The 21,266-nt window shown below is 43.7% G+C and overlaps 1 protein-coding gene across 1 annotated transcript in view; it reads left to right on the top strand.

Moving 5' to 3' along the window:
• Positions 1–20,963, top strand: part of LOC120992463 (phospholipase A2 inhibitor subunit gamma B-like) — a 54,401-nt gene extending 33,438 nt beyond the window's left edge. The window contains exons 2-5 of the mRNA XM_040421469.1: positions 12,115–12,231; positions 18,292–18,441; positions 19,137–19,278; positions 20,457–20,963. Of these exons, the coding sequence (XP_040277403.1) occupies positions 12,115–12,231; positions 18,292–18,441; positions 19,137–19,278; positions 20,457–20,655 (608 nt within the window). The 3' untranslated portion in view covers positions 20,656–20,963. The remainder of the gene's footprint in view (positions 1–12,114; positions 12,232–18,291; positions 18,442–19,136; positions 19,279–20,456) is intronic.
• Positions 20,964–21,266: the final 303 nt, after the last annotated feature.

Here is a 21,266-nt window from a genome sequence, read left to right as displayed (position 1 = left end):
CTAATGTGCTGGGGTTGGGAAAACATATATGTACCCATACTAGAATCTGTCAAAGAAAGCGGTACTCACATATAACAGTCATTCCATCTGTAATCCATACAGTCAAAAGACTGAAAGTATTCCAGTGAGGGAATTTTTTTTTTATTTAAAAAAGGCCAAGTTAGTTTATCTGGCGTTCAATATACTAGATACAGTTAGGCCTGCGTTTCATACATCTGGAATTAGCAAACTAATGTGCTGGGGTTGGGAAAACATATATGTACCCATACTAGAATCTGTCAAAGAAAGCGGTACTCACATATAACAGTCATTCCATCTGTAATCCATACAGTCAAAAGACTGAAAGTATTCCAGTGAGGGGATTTTGCTTATAAAAAATTATATATTTCATTGTGGTGCGAGTTGAATCGCAACAATGAAGAAAAATACTATTAAGGGACGAGGACGCGGTCGTGGTGGTGTCCGTGGAGCCTCTGTTGCTGGTAGAGGACGTGGCCGTTCGGCCCCAGGCGCACACAGTAGGGAACGAACTCCCTCAACTAGCCGTCAGAATGTACCGCAATATCTCGTGGGGCCCAATGCCGCTCTTAGGATGGTAAGGCCTGAGCAGGTACAGTCATTAATCGATTGGGTGGCCGACAGTGCTTCCAGCACGTTCACCACATGGTCTTCCACCCAGTCTTCTGCGGAAAGCGCACAGGTGGCACCTGAAAACCAAGCCCATCAGTCTGTCACATCACCCCCAAGCATATCAGGGAAACGGTCTGAGCCACAAGTTATGCAGCAGTCTCTTCTTCTGTTTGAAGACTCTGCTTCCAGGGTTTCCCAGGGGCGTCCACCTAGCCCTTCCCCAGTGGAGGAAGACATACCATGCACTGACGCACAACCACTTATGTCTCCAGATGAAGAGGACATGGGAATACCACCACAGCAGAGTCACCGACTCTCTGATGATGACGAAACACAGGTGCCCACTGCCGCGTCTTTTTGCAGTGTGCAGACTGAACAGGAGGAGGTCAGGGAGGGAGACTGGGTGGAAGACGATGCAGAGGACGATGAGGTCTTAGACCCCACATGGACTGAAGGTCGTGGCGATGACTTTCACAGTTCAGAGGAAGAGGTAGTGGTGAGACCGAGACAACAGCGAAGCCAAAGAGGGAGCAGGGGGCCAAAGCAGACGAGCCGCCGCCCCCAGAGTTCGCCTGCTACTGGACATCGCCAACAGGGACCCAGCCCCACAAAGGCAGCTTCAAAGAGTTCCCTGGCATGGCACTTCTTTAAACAATGTCCTACCGACAAGACCCGAGTGACTTGCACGCTCTGCCATCAGAGCCTGAGGCGAGGCATTAACGTTCTGAACCTCAGCACAACCTGCATGACCAGGCATCTACATGCAAAGCATGAACTGCAGTGGGGTACACACCTTAAAAACCAGGCACTCGCTGAGGCTCCCCCCTGCTCCCTCTACCGCTGCTGCCTCGGCTTCCGCCTCGAGAGGAATGTTGCCACCTGCCGAGCAGCAAACAGAGGATGTGCCACCGACACCACCACCACCGCCACCGTCAACTAGCGTCTCCACTATATCACACAGCAGCGTTCAGCTCTCAATATCTCAAACCTTAGAGAGGAAGCGCAAATTCCCCCCGAGTCACCCTCGAGCCCTTGGCCTGAACGCCAGCATTTCTAAACTGCTGGCCTTTGAAATGCTGTCATTCCGGCTGGTGGACACAGAAAGCTTCAAACAGCTGATGGCCATGGCTGTCCCGCAGTATGTGGTTCCCAGCCGCCACTACTTCTCCAAGACAGCCGTGCCTTCCCTGCACATGCAAGTGTCCGATAAAATCAAGTGTGCACTGCGCAACGCCATTTGTGGCAAGGTCCACCTAACCACAGATACGTGGACCAGTAAGCACGGCCAGGGACGCTATATCTCACTAACTGCACACTGGATGAATGTAGTGGCGGCTGGGCCCCCGGCGGACAGTTCCTTGGCGCACGTCCTTCCGCCCCCTAGGATCGCAGGGCATCATTCTCTGCCTCCTGTAGCCTCCTCCTCCTACTCGGCTTCCTCCTCCACTGCTTCCACCAGCTCATCCGGTCAGCCACACACCTTCACCACCAACTTCAGCACAGCCCGGGGTAAACGTCAGCAGGCCATTCTGAAACTCATATGTTTGGGGGACAGGCCCCACAGCGCAAAGGAGTTGTGGCGGGGTATTGAACAACAGACCGACGAGTGGTTTCTGCCGGTGGGCCTCAAGCCAGGCCTGGTGGTATGCGATAATGGGCGAAATCTCGTGGCAGCTCTGGGACTAGCCGGTTTGACGCACATCCCTTGCCTGGCGCATGTGCTGAACTTGGTGGTGCAGAGGTTCATTCACCACTACCCCAACATGTCAGAGCTGCTGCATAAAGTGCGGGCCGTCTGTGCGCGCTTCCGCCGTTCACATCCTGCCGCTGCTCGCCTGTCTGCGCTACAGCGGAACTTCGGCCTTCCCGCTCACCGCCTCATATGCGACGTGCCCACCCGGTGGAACTCCACCTTGCACATGCTGGAGAGACTGTGCGAGCAGCAGCAGGCCATAGTGGAGTTTCAGCTGCAGCACGCTCGCGTCAGTCGTACTGCCGAACAGCACCACTTCACCACCAATGATTGGGCCTCCATGCGAGACCTGTGTGCCCTGCTGCGCTGTTTCGAGTACTCCACCAACATGGCCAGTGGCGATGACACTGTTATCAGCGTTACAATACCACTTCTATGTCTCCTTGAGAAAACACTTAGGGCAATGATGTTAGAGGAGGTGGCCCAGGTGGAGGAGGAGGAGGAGGATGAGGGCTCGTTTCTAACACTTTCGGGCCAGTCTGTTCGAAGTGGCTCAGAGGGAGGTTTGTTTAAGCAGCAGAGGACAGGTTCACAAGTCGCCAGCCAAGGCACTGTACTGGAGGACGAGGAGGATGAGGAGGAGGAGGTGGAGGGGGACGAGGATGACGCAAGTTCACAGCGGGGGTGGCAGCCCAGGCCCATCACTGGTGCGTGGCTGGGGGGATACGGTGGACGATGACGATACGCCTCCCACAGAGGACAGCTTGTCCTTACCCATGGGTAGCCTGGCCCACATGAGCGAATATATGCTCCAATGCCTGCGCAACGACAGCAGAGTTGCCCACGTTTTAACGTGTGCAGACTACTGGGTGGCCACCCTGCTGGATCCCCGGTATAAAGACAATGTGCCCACTTTAATTCCTGAACTGGAGCGCGACCGTAAGATGCGCGAGTACAAGCGCACGCTGATAGAGGCGCTCTTGAGAGCATTCCCACATGTCACAGGGGAACAGGTGGAAGGTGAAGGCAGAGGAGTGGCAAGAGGTCGCCAACGCAGCTGTGTCACGGCCAGCTCATCTGAGGGCAGGGTTAGCATGGCAGAAATGTGGAAAAGTTTTGTCTCCACGCCACAGCTATCTGCACCGACACCTGATACGGAACGTGTTAGCAGGAGGCAGCATTTCACTAACATGGTTGAACAGTATGTCTGCACACCCCTCCACATCCTGACGGATGGTTCGGCCCCATTCAACTACTGGGTTTCGAAATTGTCCACGTGGCCAGAGTTAGCATGTTATGCCTTGGAGGTGCTTTCCTGCCCGGCGGCCAGCGTTTTATCTGAACGCGTATTCAGCACGGCAGGGGGCGTCATTACTGACAAGCGCAGCCGCCTGTCCACAGCCAACGTGGACAAGCTGACCTTCATAAAGATGAACCAGGCATGGATCCCACAGGACCTGTCCCTCCCTTGTGCAGAGTAGTCCTTATTAACTGCCTAAAACATGTCTTGTTGTGCTACGGGCCACTTCTTTATTTGATACAAATTTTATGAAACCCACAGTTGAATGAAACTCTTCTCTGTCTGGGCGCCGGGGCCTAACCAGATGAAAGTGGCCGGTTAAACTAACGGGTGACATGAAGCCATAACCTCTGCCATGCTACCTCTGTCTTCTGTCTGGGTGCTGAGGCCTAAGTCAAATAAAGCGGTCTTCTGCTGTGCTGGGGGATATGAAGCTAATCTCTGACCTCTCTCCTCTGTCTGGGTCCAAAGGCCTAAATCACTGAAAGAGGCCTTCTCCTGTGGTGTGTGATATGATGCCAGAATATGTGCTGTGGGGCCTCTCTCCTCTTCCTGGGTGCAGGGGTCAAATAAACTAAATTGTGGCCTACTCCTGTGGTGGTTGATATGATGCCTGATTCTCTGATGTGGAACCTCTCTCCTCTGTTTGGGTGAAGGGGTCAAAGTAACTAAATGGTGGCTTCTCCTGTGGTGGCTGATATGATGCCAGAATATGTGCTGTGGTGCCTCTCTCCTCTTCCTGGGTGCGGGGGTCAAAGTAACTCAATGGTGGCTTCTCCTGTGGTGGCTGATATGATGCCAGAATATGTGCTGTGGTGCCTCTCTCCTCTTCCTGGGTGCGGGGGTCAAAGTAACTCAATGGTGGCTTCTCCTGTGGTGGCTGATATGATGCCAGAATATGTGCTGTGGTGCCTCTCTCCTCTTCCTGGGTGCAGGGGTCAAAGTAACTAAATGGTGGCTTCTCCTGTGGTGGTTGATATGATGCCTGATTCTCTGCTGTGAAACCTCTCTCCTCCATCTGGGTGTAGGGGTCAAAGTCTTTCAAAGTCGCCTTCTCCTGTGCTGATTGATATAAAGCTGATGGTTGTGCCATCTGACATGGTTGCCAGGGTCTGATTCAATGGGGGCCTACTCCTGTGGTGGGTGATCTAAATGCCTGATTCTCTGCTGTGAAACCTCTCTCCTCCGTCTGGGTGTAGGGGTCAAAGTCTTTCAAAGTCGCCTTCTCCTGTGCTGATTGATATGAAGCTGATGGTTGTGCCATCTGACATGGTTGCCGGGGTCCCATTAAATTGGGGCCTACTCCTGTGGTGGGTGATCTAAATGCCTGATTCTCTGCTTTGAAACCTCTCTCCTCCGTCCGGGTGTAGGGGTCAAAGTCTGTCAAAGTCGCCTTCTCCTGTGCTGATTGATATAAAGCTTATGCTTGTGCCATCTGACATGGTTGCCGGGGTCTGATTCAATGGTGGCCTACTCCTGTGGTGGGTGATCTAAATGCCTGATTCTCTGCTGTGTAACCTCTCTCCTCCGTCTGGGTGTAGGGGTCAAAGTAACTAAATGGTGGCCTACTCCTGTGGTGGGTGATATGATGCCTGGTTCTCTGCTGTGGGACCTCTCTCCTTTGTCTGGGTGCTGTGGTCAAAATAATAGTAAGTGACCTTCTCCATTGGTGGGTGACTTGAAGCCTGATTCTGTGCTGACCTCACTCCAATTAATATTGTTTAATTTTTATTTATTTTATGTTAACTCATCATTTCCCTATCTACATTTGTTTGCAGGGGATTTAACTACATTTTGCTGCCTTTTGCAGCCCTCTAGCCCTTTCCGGGTGTGTTTTACAGCCTTTTTAGTGCCCAAAAGTTCGGGTCCCCATTGACTTCTATGGGGTTCGGGTTCGGGATGAAGTTCGGGTCGAGTTCGGATCCCGAACCCGAACATTTTTCGAAAGTTCGGCCGAACTCGTCGAACCCGAACATCCAGGTGTTCGCTCAACTCTAGTTTTGAGCAGTCATGAGTAAGGGCTGAATTGTTTTTTTAACCGAAACACGTAGACTTTGCAATTGTACCTGGATGTTTTTAACATAGAATATTCAATAAAGTGCTTTTGGATTACCACAAAGACAGGCTGAACAAACTTCTCTCCTTTTCGTAATTATCTTCATTTGCTCCCAATCCGGGTGAAGGAGCTGTTTGGTGCCTCAGGATTGGAATCCCAGGCAGGTGAGAGCTGCTCAAATAACGTTTATTTCTGAATACCAAATATTGGTATTATTTTTGGTTATTTGTTTCAGTTTTACATAACAAAGCATATATATATTTTTTTTAAATGATTCTTTAGTGTCTCCACATTCTGAAAGCCATAGTTTTATTTATTTTTTCTTGTGTAGGGGCTCATTTGTTTCGGGATGAGATGACGGTTTGATTGGCACTATTTTGGGGTGCGTATGACTTTTTGATCGCGTGCTATTACACTTTTTGTGCTGTAAGGTGACAAAAAATGTTTTTTTTACACTGTTTTTATTTTTATTTTTTTACGGTATTCACCTGAGGGGTTAGGTCATGTGATATTTTTATAGAGCAGGTTATTGCGGACGCTGCGATACCTAATATGTATACTTTTTTTTATTTATGTAAGTTTTACACAATGATTTCATTTTTGAAACAAAAAAATCATGTTTTAGTGTCTCCATAGTTTGAGAGCCCAAATTTTTTCAGTTTTTGGGCGATTATCTTGTGTAGGGTATTATTTTTGCGGGATGAGATGATGGTTTGATTGGCACTATTTTGTGGTGTGTGTGACATTTGATCGCTTGCTATTACACTTTTTGTGATGTAAGGTGACAAAAAATTGCTTTTTTTACACTGTTTTTATTTTTTACGGTGTTCATCTGAGGGGTTAGGTCATGTGATATTTCTATAGAGCATGTTATTACTGACGCGGCAATACCTAATATGTATACTTTTTTAATTTACTTAAGTTTTACACAATAACAGCTTTTTTTTTTTTTTTAAATGATGTTTTAGTTTCTCCATATTCTGAGCCATAGTTTTTTTTATTTTTTGGGCGATTGTCTTAGGTAGGGGCTTATTTTTTGAGGGATGAGGTGATGGAGATTGGTACTATTTTGGTGGGCATACGCCTTTTTGATCGCTTGCTGTTGTAATTTTTGTGATGTAAGGTGATAAAAAAATTGTTTATTTGACGTGGTTTTTTTTGGGGGGGGAAACTTTATTTTTTTCAACTTTTTTTCACTTTATTTTTTGTCCCACTTTGAGACTTGAACTTTTGGGGGTCTGATCCCCTTTACAATGCTTTCCAATACTTCTGTATTGGAATGCATTGGCTGTATGAATAATACAGTGTGTATTACTCATACAGATTCCTGCCTTTGAGATCCAGGCGGCTGGATCTCACAGGCTCTTCACCGGAAGGCAGCGCCGATGCCTATGGAAAGCATCAGATACTGGCTTATAACACAGCTGCAGCTGCTACAGAACCACAGAAGCAGCAACCTGCAAGAACATTTCTCTTTTTTCTCATTTGAACAGAAAGGCAGCTGTTTTTTTATTTCCCCAAAGCTGAAGTTTCTATAGGGTTATTCTTAGTTTATTCCTGGTACAATTAACATAATGAGCAGTGTTGACTGCTGAGAAATGAGTGCACTTTTTTATCCATCTGTGCTAAATGCTAGTATTATAGCAGAAGCAATAACTCTTCTTTTTCTAGCAGCGAAATTGAATGTAAGTTACACCGTACACAGAAATCAAACAGTTCACATGTTGGTATGTGGGGGCGCAATAGAAATCTCCAACATGTTTTTTTTTTTTGTTTTGTTTTTATCTCTGAGTGAAAACATCAGAAATAGTGTGATAGGGCAGGTCCAGATGGTCAAGTGTGGGTGCAAACATTACAACGCAAGAGTGCAACATATGACTTACAATCCAGAGAGTTAAAACTCTGAGAGAAAATACCTGAAATAGTAGGCTGAGAATGACTTGACTTTAGATGTGATAGTAAGTCAAGCACTGCCATGTGTAAAGCCACATATCATTTGGCTATGCAATAGACCGCCTCAGCAGGGAGCATGTGTTCTTTTGAGATCAGGCAGTGGCAGCATCTCAGAGACACCTGTCCGGTGTGGAAGCCCATTGAAGACACAAAATTTATCAGTAGGGACAACTGTGGCATGAACAATCTTATTCCATCCTATTTATCTTAGAGCTGATGCTCACACTTATGCAGCAAAGGACAACAGTGAAAGAAGAACAGCTAATGCATCTTGCTGTCCACCCTGTAGCTGTGACAGGTGTTAGAAGGCCTGAAAGACTGACTGCACATTAGTGATTTGACAGCCTCTTTTGGTTTCACTTTGTCTGTGTGTTGCTGGTATGTCCACACCTCCTGTTCCGGAGTGGATCATGTGACCTTTACCTCTCCCTATTTAGTCTGACTTTACCCTTCACTCCTTGCTCTGGATAGCTTCATTTGGTTTTGGAAGAGCTGGAGTGTGGTTCTTGTTGAAGTCCTGCTCATTCATCCTCCTCAGAAGTTAAGTGTTCCGCTTGTTGTGTTTTGTATCCCCCCCCCCCCCCCGGTTGTTTACTAGGCCTCAGCGAGACGCTGGTTCCTTCACCAGGGAAGGAACGTGTTGTCTCTGCCCTGTCATTACCTTTAGGGCATCCGAGGGTCACCTAGTTTCTAGGTTCCTGTGTATGGGCATCTCTACCATCGAGAGGTGCCCATATGGATAGGAGTTAGGGCCAGGAGCAGGGTTTTATAGGTGGTGACCCTTTTCCTTCCCTAGTGGTGAGGCCTAGTGTCTTTCCCCTTCCTTCTTGTTGTCTTTTGGTGTTCTCCCCTACTACATTCGTGACAGTAGCTGTTGGGGATCGACAAGCAGAAACTCACATGGACGAGGAGGATGAGAATGAGGAGCTGCAACTGAAGAAGAAGTCATTGGAGGTGGAGGATGATGATGATGACATGATGACAATGATGCTGGCCATGACACCCAGTCATCTCGGGGGGGGGGGGGGGGGCAGAGCCAGAAAGAACTGGCTCCTCGGGCATGCTGGCCAGAATGGTGAGCTGTATACTCACTAGTTTACTACCATGTCAGATATATCATTAACATCAGTCTGATGATTACTGTATAGCCATGTTTTTAGACCCTCACTATCAAATTAAAGTGGGGGAATGTTTTCCCCCCTCCGACAAGGAGGTTAAATTATGTCATTACTAGAAAAAAAACTGTGAACGCAGCTTGCCGCCAGCGTGTCTGAAATGAAGGCCCCATTTCCCCTATTCAAAGTCACTACAAATTGGCGTGGTAATGAAAAGCAGGAAGTGCTCAACCCCATATGCGGTGGCGCATCTGTACCTTGGGGGCAGATTCTGCACTTGTGGTCTGCTGCTAATGGCAATCCCCAGCAAAAATGCATACACTGGAGGATGCCCGCAGCGGACCACAAGTACCACAATAGACATCCTACACAGGATAGCAAAAGTGTGCATGTGATAAACAATCAAACAAAATAACAATAACTTTTACAAAGACAGGTGCACTCTGCGGTCTTGCTAAACCCTCATACTGATGTAAAATTTAGAGATTAGCCAACATATCGTACTGTGGATGACATGTCTGAGCCCGAGCACCGCGGTGATTGATAGTGTTGATCGCGAATATTAGAATTGCAAATTTTTAGCGTGAATATCGGCACTTCGAGAATACGCAAAGATGTAGAATATAGCGCTATATATTCGTAATCAGTAACCTCCCTTTTTGCTTGTGGGCCAATGAGAAGGCTGCAATATCTTTGTCACAGCTTAGCAACATCCCTAGCAACCAATAGGAAAGTTGTCTATCCCTTACTATATAAGAAACTCCCCAGCAGCCATTTTCTGCTGTTTTTTTGCAGTTCTGATAGAGAGAGCAGTGACATTGCTGTGCTCTGTGCTTTCATCTGGATCCTATTCCTTATCCAATTACATTAGATAGTTAGTTAGCATATATATATATATAATACAGATAGTTAGTGGGAGATAGTCAGTGTAGGTTAGATTGATCTATAGTATAGCTGATAGGTTCTGCTGTCCATATATACATGCTACAGACATACTGTAGTGCTGTGACATCACAACAATACTTAGTGCACCGATCAGGATTATCTACTCAGAGCTGATAAAATGTGAAGTTGCATGTATTGCGCAAAAATATGCGCATCATTAGTGCTGATTTGCACGAATTCTAGAATTTATTGCAAAAATTATGCAAAAAATTTGTGAAATATCGCGAAAACGAATATTGCCTATGCAGGGCTCCAGACTAAAAAAAATATCAAGCAGCCATTGGCTCCTAACCTGAAAGATTTAGGACCCAAATTGAAATTTTTAGTCGCCAAATTTAAAATACATATAATTACGATATAATAAAAAAACAAAACACACATGTCTTACATAGGGTTGTCACGATACCAAAATTTGGACTCGATTTTGATACTATAAAAAAGCATTGCGATACTCGATACCACGTGAAAAAAATAAAACACCAAAAAATCTGCGTGCATTCCAGATTTTATGGAACGTCTGGACCATAATAGAACAGTCCTAACCTAATTTTTGTCGGGACAAGGTGACTAAAAAATTGCAAATTGCAATTATTTTTTTTTTTTTCTGTTAGGAGATATTTTTTTCTGTTAGGAGATATTTTTAAATATTTTAATAGTTCGTACTTTTTCGGGCGTGGCGATATGTAATTTTTTTTATTGTTTATATATTTTTTATAAACAATATTCATTGGTGGCATTGGTTTTTATTTAATAACTATTTCCCCCTTAGGGGCTAGAACCTGGGATCTTTTCATCCCTTGTCCCATTCACCCTGATTCAGAATTACACTGCTGGGGCTCCGATCAGAACTGCCACTGCCACCAATGATAATAATACTTGGGGGGGGAGGGGCACTGCACCTCCAATGATTCTGCTTTATAATACTGGGGTTGGGGGGGTGTTCGGTGCACTGTGCCACCAATGAATATCGTTTATGCTTAATACAAACGCAGGCTGAGCTGCAGGTGCCGGCCATACCCCATACCCGGCACCCAGCCTCTATGACTGTGCGCTGCGATCCGCCGCTATTAACCCCTCAGATGCTGCACCTGAGGGGTTAATAGCGGCAGATCGCAGCGCGCAGTCATAGAGGCTGGGTGCCGGGTATGGGGTATGGCCGGCACTCGCAGCCTGCGTTTGTATTAAGCATAAACAATATTCATTGGTGGCGCAGTGGCCACAGCCACTCCCCTCCTCCTCGCTTCTATCAGCCCATTGGTAGCAGCGGTGCAGAGGGAGGGACTGCCTCCTTCTCGTCTGTGCTGTTGAGAAGAACATGGCACGTGCTGTGTGAGAGGCAGAGCAGCGGAGGGTCTAGGCACAAATGGCGACAAGACTACAAAGTCTTGTCGCCATTTAGTAATTTTAAGTCGCATTGGCGACCATTTTGGTGGCCATCTTGAGCCCTGCTATGCCGCTCATCACTAGTGATTGACAACTATCACTGTGTATACAGCCATAGAGGGAAGGATGTAAATCACTGATAGGACCTCCTCCTGTACTTCAAAGCCCAAAATGAGCAGGAATTTAAATGTAAAAAATTCAAGAATTACTGAATCTTTTCCCACAAAACGATATATCATTCTGTCCAGCTCCATCTGCTCTATAATATACTTATAAGGGGTTGAGTCCGCACAACCTGCCTGCAGGTGCACATCACTATGGCGAACTACATACACAAACGGAAAATGCAAATGTGATCGCACACTGCATCCAGCACTCTGCCCTCCATGCTGGATGAGACATTGGTTTATATTTTGGCCAAAGCATAGTAAGCCACTCAACGCGTCAAGGTCGTCTCAATTGAGTGGTCCCTAACTCTTGTTCCTACCTGTTCATGGGCCATGACAGCCACATAAAATCCAGGGAATGCAGGTCAGCATGCAAGCCAAGTACACTTTGCTTGTAACCCCGTCCGGTGCCATTACAGCTTTCATCGGATCCAGGAGAAGTATATGGTGGGTTCAGCATGTATGTTGGTACTTGCATCCCTGGATCCGATGAAAGCTGTAATGGCACCGGACGGGGTTACAAGCAAAGTGTGCTTGGCTTGCATGCTGACCTACATTCCCTGGATTTTATGTGGCTGTCATGGCCCATGAACAGGTAGGAACAAGAGTTAGGGACCACTCAATTGAGACGACCTTGACGCGGTGAGTGGCTTACTATGCTTTGGCCAAAATATAAACCAATGTCTCATCCAGCATGGAGGGTAGAGTGCTGGATGCAGTGTGCGATCACATTTGCATTTTCCGTTTCTATAATATACTTCCTGCAGCTCAGACACCATGTTCCACATAACAAGTTCCTTTTATGAGTAAAAGCCCTGCAGCAGAAGCCGTTGACATCTTAGAATTGATTATGTGTTTTCTTCCTTGATCAGGTTCTTCCCTCTCGTGCACTGTTTGCTTGGTTCAGGGTGCAACGTTCTGCACGGGTAACAATGTCACCTGCCCTCCAGGAAGGGTGTGCGCCTCAACACACACAGTCAATGTGGAAGGTATGTGGCATATAAGTCATTGAACTTAGCATCTGTATTAAAGTTATTTTGTGAGCTGCAACAAAAATAAAATTGTTATAAATGAAATGATGGGGGGCACTTGTTATTTGGCAATTATGTGGGCTAATAAATGTAAAAACAATTTATTTAATAAAAAAATTAAATTAAATAAAAACAATGGATTACTGAATAAATATACATAAAACCATGGGGCTTGAAGGAGCAATATTGTATAGACTAGGTAGCAGCAGTATACACCTCTATAGATCAGCCTGTGGCAGTATACACCTCTATATATTTTGATATTTCATGCTATGCTGATAACCATGCAAGTGAATGCAGACGTGGCTTGTCTGAGTATGCGCACGATGTGTGTAACAGAGTCCTTGATGTCCCATGTATGGGAAACTGAAAACACAAAGTCCCTTAGAACAATATAGATAGGTGTATTGATTTCCTATATGTGAATCCCAAAATTTTCAAATAAGATGGTTGATTGTGACAAAGTGATGTCAAAGTTTATATCCAGCACAATGAGATATACAATTACACACTGGGAGGTATATATATATTACATGAGTAGGGACAGGGTACTGGAACACCTATGTACAGCAATAACTGGTAATAATCCTGAATTTCCACTGTGTCCCGCTTGCAGTTTAAATACTAGTAGTAAATAGGGTAGTGTACGTTACCACTCCGTAGTTACTTCGGGGCTCCGTGTTCGGAAGTTGGCTATAGAGCACAAGATCCAACCTTCGCTTTGCCCTGCAAGGACCTGTGTGGCGTCCCACGTTGTTCGCAGGTTTCTCACATGACTCTAAAGATAGAGAGGAGCTTGGTTCTGTATTATGGATGTACGTACACGGAAGAGTGGATTTTAGGTACCTTGGATGTAAACTCCCTCTATACTATTACTGATCATACACAAGGACTAGAGGCCCTCTATCAACAACTTGTTTTGAATAACACATTGAAGGAATAACAGATCTCCTACTTAATAGAAGGAGTAAGGTACATTTTGATGCACAATTATTTTGTCTTCAACAGGGATTTTAATGTGCAATCAAAGGGCACCGCCATGGGCACCAGATTTGCCCCCAGTTATGTCAACTTATTTATGGCACAGTGGGAAGCAGAGGTCATTCAGCCACTGCTGGGGACGAGTCTGGTGCTATGGCGGTGATGTATAGATGATATCATCTTCATATGGCGTGATTCAGCAGAAACATTGAACAACTTTTTTGAGAGCATAAACTCTAATGATAAAAATCTCAGATTCACTTCAACCACCAGTAACACTAACATACAGTTTCTAGATCTTGATATTAAAGTGGAGGAGCAGAGATTAGTGTGTAGTACATACCATAAGCCAGTGGTGAGAAACAGCTTCATTTTATATTCTAGCTGTCACTTGCCTAGATGGCTGATTAATGTCCCTAAGAGCCAGTTTAGAAGATTGAAGCGCAACTGCACTCAGGATAAACAAGTTGAATAAGAGGCCAGGGATTTAAAACAGCAATTTCTCGATAAACAATATCCTGGACATCTATTGGAAGAATCCCTAAACCAAGTCAGAATAATGAAAAGAGAGGATTTCTTTGTCCCTAATCAGGCACAAAAAATAGATGGAACTCTTAGAATGATTCTAGCATTTCATGCACAATACAAGACAACAAAGAGGATTATTAAAAACATTGGCACCATCTGCTTGATGATAGAGTGATTGGATCCATACTTACAAACACACCCCATATTACATATACCAGGGTCCCAAATTTGGGCCTAAAAATAGCCCCTTCATTAAAGAATAAGAAGACTACAATTAAACAAAACTGGCTATCTCTGAGTGGGTTCCACAGATGTGGACGATGTTCTAACTGTAGAATTACCTCTTTTCCAAAGAAAATTTTGAGGGTATATTCCACACAAAATGATTTTTGTCTAGACATTAAAGAAGGTCTCACATGTGATTCCACAAACATAATATACTTAATCCAGTGTCCATGTCGTAAACAGTACGTGGGTAGAACCAAAAGAACTTTGAAGAAGAGAATAGCAGAACACGTTATGAATATCAAAAAGGGATTTGAGCTACATTCCCTATCCAAACATTAGTGACCCGTCCACCCTCACATACATGGCACTTGAGAGAGTTAGAAAGTCACGGAGGGGAGGAAATTACATCGCACAGATGTCCAGGACAGAGTCGAAAAGAATCTTCGACTTTGACACTTTAGTCCCAAGAGGCCTGAACACCGAAATGGAATTGTTGGGCTTTTTCTAAATGGGCCTATTGGGGATGGGACACTGCGCCCGGCTGTTTACCAGCACGCAGATGTCCCCTCCCTGGTAGGCTATCACCCCTCTTTGTAACATCATTATCACCCCTCTTCGTAACATCAACATAAGCACCAAATAATATCATATAGATATCCAATGGAACTTTTTGAAGTCGGATATGATCCTTTTTTGAGATTTGATATGATCCTTTTCAAGCCTGATACGGATTCTCCAGATTGCCAATCCGTTTTGTGACGTATTTTTTTAACAAAAACGCATTGAAAACACACAATTGCCGCATGTGCGTTTTCTGGTATTTTATATGTATATCTGTGTTCAATACTTTAATGTATTTTTATTTCAATTGACTCATATTTTAGTTTATTAACTTTTCTGGTTTGATGTTTCAAGTAATATAGTGAAGTCTGATGAGATGCAGTGAATTTTTTGCAGCCCGATTAGTGAATACCTCGGATTCTATAAAAACGCATTGAAAACGCACAACTGCCGCATGTACGTTTTTGGCATTTTTTATGTCATTTTATATGTACTTTTATGGGCCTAATACTATAATGTATTGTTATCCAACCCTTACTCGGATTCAATGTTTCAAGTGACATGGTGAATTTTTAGGGGATACGCTAAACTTTTTGGACATTGCTTGAGAACATATTGATAAATGGAGAAGTGTAACCTCGGAATCCAATCTGAAATTGGGATTCACATCCACATCTTTTTGAAATCCCTCGCTGTCCCAGCATATATTGTGCTACTTATGGATACCATATAAAAGGAAGCCATTTGACTCCCACTGATCAGCCACTGAAGAAGGGGTCTTCTTACCCCGAAACGCATCTGGTATCGAACAGTGAGGGATTAATACAAAGACTGAACGACATCAATGTCATTGATCTGGGAGAACTTGGCAGCACCAGACCCCAAATATTGAACAGGGATCATGGTGAAACCCATACAGCCATAATACAGAACCAAGCTCCTCTCTATCTTAAGAGTCATGTGAGACACCTGCGGACCACGTGGGACACCATACAGGTCCTTGCAGGGCAAAGCGAAGGTTGGATCTCACACTGTATAGCCAGCTTCCGAACACGGAGCCCTGGAGTAACTACGGAGTGATAACGTACACTACCCTATTTACTACTACTATTTAAACTGCAAGCGGGACACAGTGGAAATTCAGGATTATTACCAGTTATTCCTGTACACGGGTGTAATGTTCACCTAGCCAGGTTATATATACATCCCAGTGTGTAATTGTATATCTCATAGTGCTGGATATAAACTTTGACATCACTTTGTAACAATCAACCATCTTATTCAAAAAGTTTGGGATTCACATATAGGAAATCAATACACCTATCTACCGTATATTGTTCTAAGGGACTTTGTGTTTTCAGTTTCCCATACATGGGACATCAAGGACTCAGTTACACACATCGCACGCATATTCAGACAAGCCACGTCTGCATTCACTTGCATGGTTATCGGCATAGCATGAAATATCCAAATATATAGAGGTGTATACTGCCACAGGCTGATATATAGAGGTGTAAACTGCTGCCACCAAGTCTATCCAATATTGCTTCTTCAAGCCCCATGTTTTTTAAAATATATTTATCCAGTAATCCATTGTTTTTATTTTTTTATTTAAAAAAATTGTTTTTACATTTAATAGCCCACATGATTTCCAAATAACGAGTGCCTCCCATCGTTTCATTTATACTCATTTCAATCCCCTCCATCTGCATTGGGAGTGCTGAGGGGTAGTGCACCTGTCCATACGCGGGCCGACTGAGTGAGCCGCTAACTGGACTCTTTCAAAAATAAAATAGTTGGCACTAATTGTAGTCTTGGTGGATGTTGTTCCAGCACTAGTCATGTTGGCACTAGTCGTTGTGGGGGCAATGTTGAAGGTAGCATTGATAATGGCTATAGGGTAGTGTTGATAGTATTAGAGACCTAGCAAACGTATAGAGATCCATTGATTGATGGGGAAAAAATATGCAAATTAACTAATGTATAATAATAAAAAGTTGTAGATGCACTGGTACATTAGTAGAAAAGTCAGTATTAAAAGTAGCTTTGGCAATGGTGGTAGTAGTAAAAGCATTTGTATTAGTCATAATACTAATGCTGTTGAAAGTAATAATGTAATAGAAAATAAAAGTGATAATGGTAGAAGTTCTTGTAGTAGTAGTAGTAGTAGTAATAAAAGTATAGCAGCTGAGATGCTGATGGTAAAATTCATGAATGTGGTGGATGTAATACCAGTTCTATTAGTGATAGTTGTAAAAGTGTATTGGATGGGCTAATGACGGCAGTAGTATTGATGGTGGTGGTTGTAATACCAGTTCTAGTAGTAGTAGTTATAGAAATGTATTGGATGGGCTGATGATGGAAGTAGTAATGATGGTGGTGGTTGTAATACCAGTTCTAGTAGTGGAAGTTAAAGAAGTATAGCAGATGGGCTGATGATGGAAGTAGTAATTATAGTGGTGACTGTAAGCACTGGGATGAGTAGAGATGATAGAAGAAGTAGTCTTACTATAAATATTCTACCAGTAATAACAACAAATTAGTGTAACGGCGATGGCAGTTTTAACGGTGGTTGTAGGATCATGGTTGTAGTAGAAATATTAGGAGGAGTAGTAAATAAAATAGTAGTAGTTGTAGTAGTAGTACTGTGGTCGAGATCTTGGTGGTAGTAGTAAAGTAGCTGTTGTACAAGTATTAGGAGAAGAAATTATACATTTGGAGATTTTGAAGCTTAGTAGTAATAATATGTGTCAGTAATACCTGTAGATGTAGTACAAGTAAGGCCCCTTTCACACGATCGTGACGGATTAGGTCCGGATGCGTTCAGGGTGCGTTCAGTGAAACTCGCACTATTTTGCAAGCAAGTTCAGTCAGTTTTGTCTGCGATTCCGTTCAGTTGTTCAGTTTTTTCCACGCGGGTGCAGTGCGTTTTGATGCGTTTTTCACGCGCTTGATAAAAAACTGAAGGTTTACAAACAACATCTCTTAGGAACCATCAGTGAGAAATGCATCGCACCCGCACTTGCTTGCGGATGCAATGCGTTTTTCACGCAGCCCCATTCACTTCTATGGGGCCAGGGCTGCGTGAAAAACGCAGAATATAGAACATGCTGCGATTTTTACGCAACGCAGAACTGATGCGTGAAAAACAACGCTCATGTACACAGACCCATTGAAATGAATGTGTCAGGATTCAGTGCGGGTGCTATGCGTTCACGTCACGCATTTCACCCGCGCGGAAAACTCGCTCGTGTGAAAGGGGCCTATCAGTGGTGGAGCTGGTGGTGTACTAGTAAAGTGGCTCTCACGGTAAAAGTATTAGCAGGAGCAGTGATGGTATAGAAGTTCTGGTAGATGTAGCCAGTGTTGGACAGGGGATCTAAGGACCCACCAGAAGTATTTTCAAGGTTGAACCCCTGTACTGTAAAAAAGGTTTAATAGGTTTTGAATCAAAGAAATAGATCGGTTGATCGGTTCCAAAGGAAGTGAAATGCATTTTTTCTCCTGGATATTTGGGGCCCATTATGGTATCAGAGCCTGGGCCCTGCATATGATCCTCTGGTTCTTTGGTGGGCCAGTCCAACCCTGGACGAGCAGAAAAAGTAGTGGTGGTGCTGGCAGTTGTAGTGTTGGTGTTAAAACTGGTCACAATAGTAGAATATAATTACCAAGTAAAGAAAATATTTAGTAATTTATTAAACCCTTTTTCTTCCTTCATAGACGGAATAAAGAAAAATGAATTTTTTGGAAGATCCTGTGTCCCTGAAAACCAGTGTCAGGGTCCTGGAAGTTTCAGTACTCACAACAGCCGGTCAAAAAAAGGCTTTTCATGCTGCTACACTGATAACTGCACGCCGCCTCCACCAGTATGTACGTACCATCCACAATGCCATTAGAACAGCATATTCTACCTGAATTTAAAGAGGTTACCTAGTGAAATAAAACTATTCAGATAAGGAACACAATGCATTCAAAAAATAATAATAATAATCAAGGGATACTCACCGATCTCCTGCCACTGCTGTTCCGATGATGATCAGGTCCACACTAAATTTACCACTCCTGGTCCAGACTCGACCAACAAGAAATGGCAGTAAATGCCTGAACAGCTAATCATTCCAACAGCGGTGACCCACCTTAGCCAGAGAGGTTTCCTGCCATTTCCCATGCATCAAGACTGGACCAGGAAGTGGAGGCAACATTTCAGCAGTGGGGTGAGTATATCTACTTTTGTTAACCCATTCTGATCTTTTTCTAAAAAATGTATCCCATCAGACAGCACATTTAAAGGGGAAGCACACTAAACCGCATGCAACTATATAAAAAGACTGTATTGAACTCTTTTCTTTCTTTTCATAAAAGTCTAATTAATTTATTTTCAGTCTCAGGGTACACTCACACATTTTTTTTCTGTCTTCTGAGGATTGTCCTGTTAATATAAAACAGCAAGATAGCACTGAGAGTAGGAGGATCACATCCTTTTCTACCACAGTCATAAAAGGTTCAGTTACAATTTGATATAAAATGTATTGATGGTGTCATCTAGATTTCATTATCCATTTCAGTACCACCAGAAGACACTAGACAGAATGGCTTAACGTGTGCAACCTGTACTAGAAATGATGTCAATTGGTGTGACACAGAAAGGACCATGGCATGCACTGGAGACGAAACATTGTGCATTCTGCAATATACAAATATGTCAGGGTCAGGTACGTCACTGGAAATCAACAGGTTGGCTTCAATAAATTCTAGGAATTCAAAGAACAATTGTATCATTTGCTCACCTGTATAGTAGACTTGGAACCACAGACAATTTGGCACATACTAAACTTAAAGGGAACCTGTCACCTGGATTTTGGGTATAGAGCTGAGGACATGGGTTGCTAGATGGCCGCTAGCACATCCACAATATCCAGTCCCCATAACTCTGTGTGCTTTTATTGTGTAAAAAAAACTATTTGATACATATGCAAATTAACATAAAAGAGTCATATCTTACTTGTGTGACCAGAGAAGAGTCATATTTTCTGACTCATCTCAGGTTAATTTGAATATGTATCAAATCGTGTTTTTTTTTACAAAATTAAAGCATACAGAGCTATGGGGACTGGGTATTGCGAATGTGCTAGCGGCGATCTAGCAACCCATGTCCTCAGCTCTATACCCAAAATCCTGGTGACAGGTTCCCTTTAATAGCGGGGTCTAAAAGAAATCTAGTCTTCACCCTTGCTCCTTGTGAGAAAGGTGGAACTAGGGTAAAGAATTTTCTGAGGTTGCAATTCCCAGCTTTGTCAACTACTAGTAGTTGGGGAGGCAGAAACAAAGACAGGAAAAGGGGTGAACAGCGGATGATGTCCAGGGGGGATCAGAAACGAGCATCAGCCAAGCCACAGTTCTTCCCACTCCTCTGATAACTTTTGATTCTCAACCAGTATCTCTGTGATGTTACCCAGTTAAATTATGTCCTATGTCTATGATGTGGGGAAGACTTGATATACACTATAGTTTCTCAACTCTAGCCCTTAGAGCCCAGAACAGATAGCATACTGAGGATTCAATGATTACCTGAATTATTGTGAGAGTTCTGATCATGGTACTGAGGATTCAATGATTACCTGAATTATTGTGAGAGTTCTGATCATGGAAAATCCTGTTTAGGTTCCTGAAGGCTTACGTTTCTAAACCTTGGTACATAGTACATCCCAATTTCATAACAAACAATATACTTATCTTGGAAATTATTTAAAAGTATAATGATATAGATGTAAAATGTGGTACAATCCTGTTTTTTGTATAATTGTCATTACATTGGTGACCCAAGGAAGTCTCATCAAGGGTTGACTTTGGCTGACTTATTTTTGCATATTTTCACCTTCTTTAGGAGCTCTGTCAAGGGAATCTGTCCTTCGTGGTTGTGCCTCTCCCACCATTTGCAATATTGGCAACCAATCGGTGATCACTGATGGAATAAGCGTTGAGGTTCGGATTTCATGCACAGGAGGAAGTGCTGGTATTCACTGTGATTTCAAAGTCCTTCTTGGATTGATTCTTTTTTTATCAAAAATATTTTTATTAAAGTGAAACAATAAATAACAAGGTCACACAATGTATCAAAATAACTGGAGGGATGCTTATTCAGTGGAATGACCGTCTGACAGCTTGAATAAGTTGTGTAATTAGGTTGTGCTTGTGTGGTTTCCATGCCGGGTTCGAAAGCCATTATAATACAGATTCGGGGGTCAACTGGATACTACGTAGTACCACAGATGGACCTAATGCGCTGCTCCACCAAATCCCAGTAGGATCAAGACTAAAAAAAAGTACAGTACAAAGTACCTGTTTCATTATCACAACCCCAACATAGATACAAATTGGAAAGTCCTATCTGTTTCATGACAGCTGGGGTTTGGTACCAATGGGTTTGGTACCAACATCTTAAAAGAATGTTCTTGGATTCAAACACAACATGAAAAGCTGTGAGATCTGGAAAGGATCTCATCTATTCCCAGCTCTGTGAAGATTTGTTTAAATCTTGTTCCCAGCATCTAATGAGTGCAGATACCACACATAAGGAAGAAGACATAAGTTTGCCATATAATGTAGAGGTAAGATTAGGAGGGATGGTTGAGAAGTTTTTCAAGACAGGCTGGTCCACTAAAGGTTGAGAACCAGGTCATGAATCTTCTAGAGAT

Source organism: Bufo bufo, chromosome 1 (genome assembly GCF_905171765.1).
Source record: "Bufo bufo chromosome 1, aBufBuf1.1, whole genome shotgun sequence".
Classification (NCBI taxonomy): Eukaryota; Metazoa; Chordata; class Amphibia; order Anura; family Bufonidae; genus Bufo; species Bufo bufo.
This window is presented reverse-complemented; position numbering and strand designations above follow the sequence as displayed.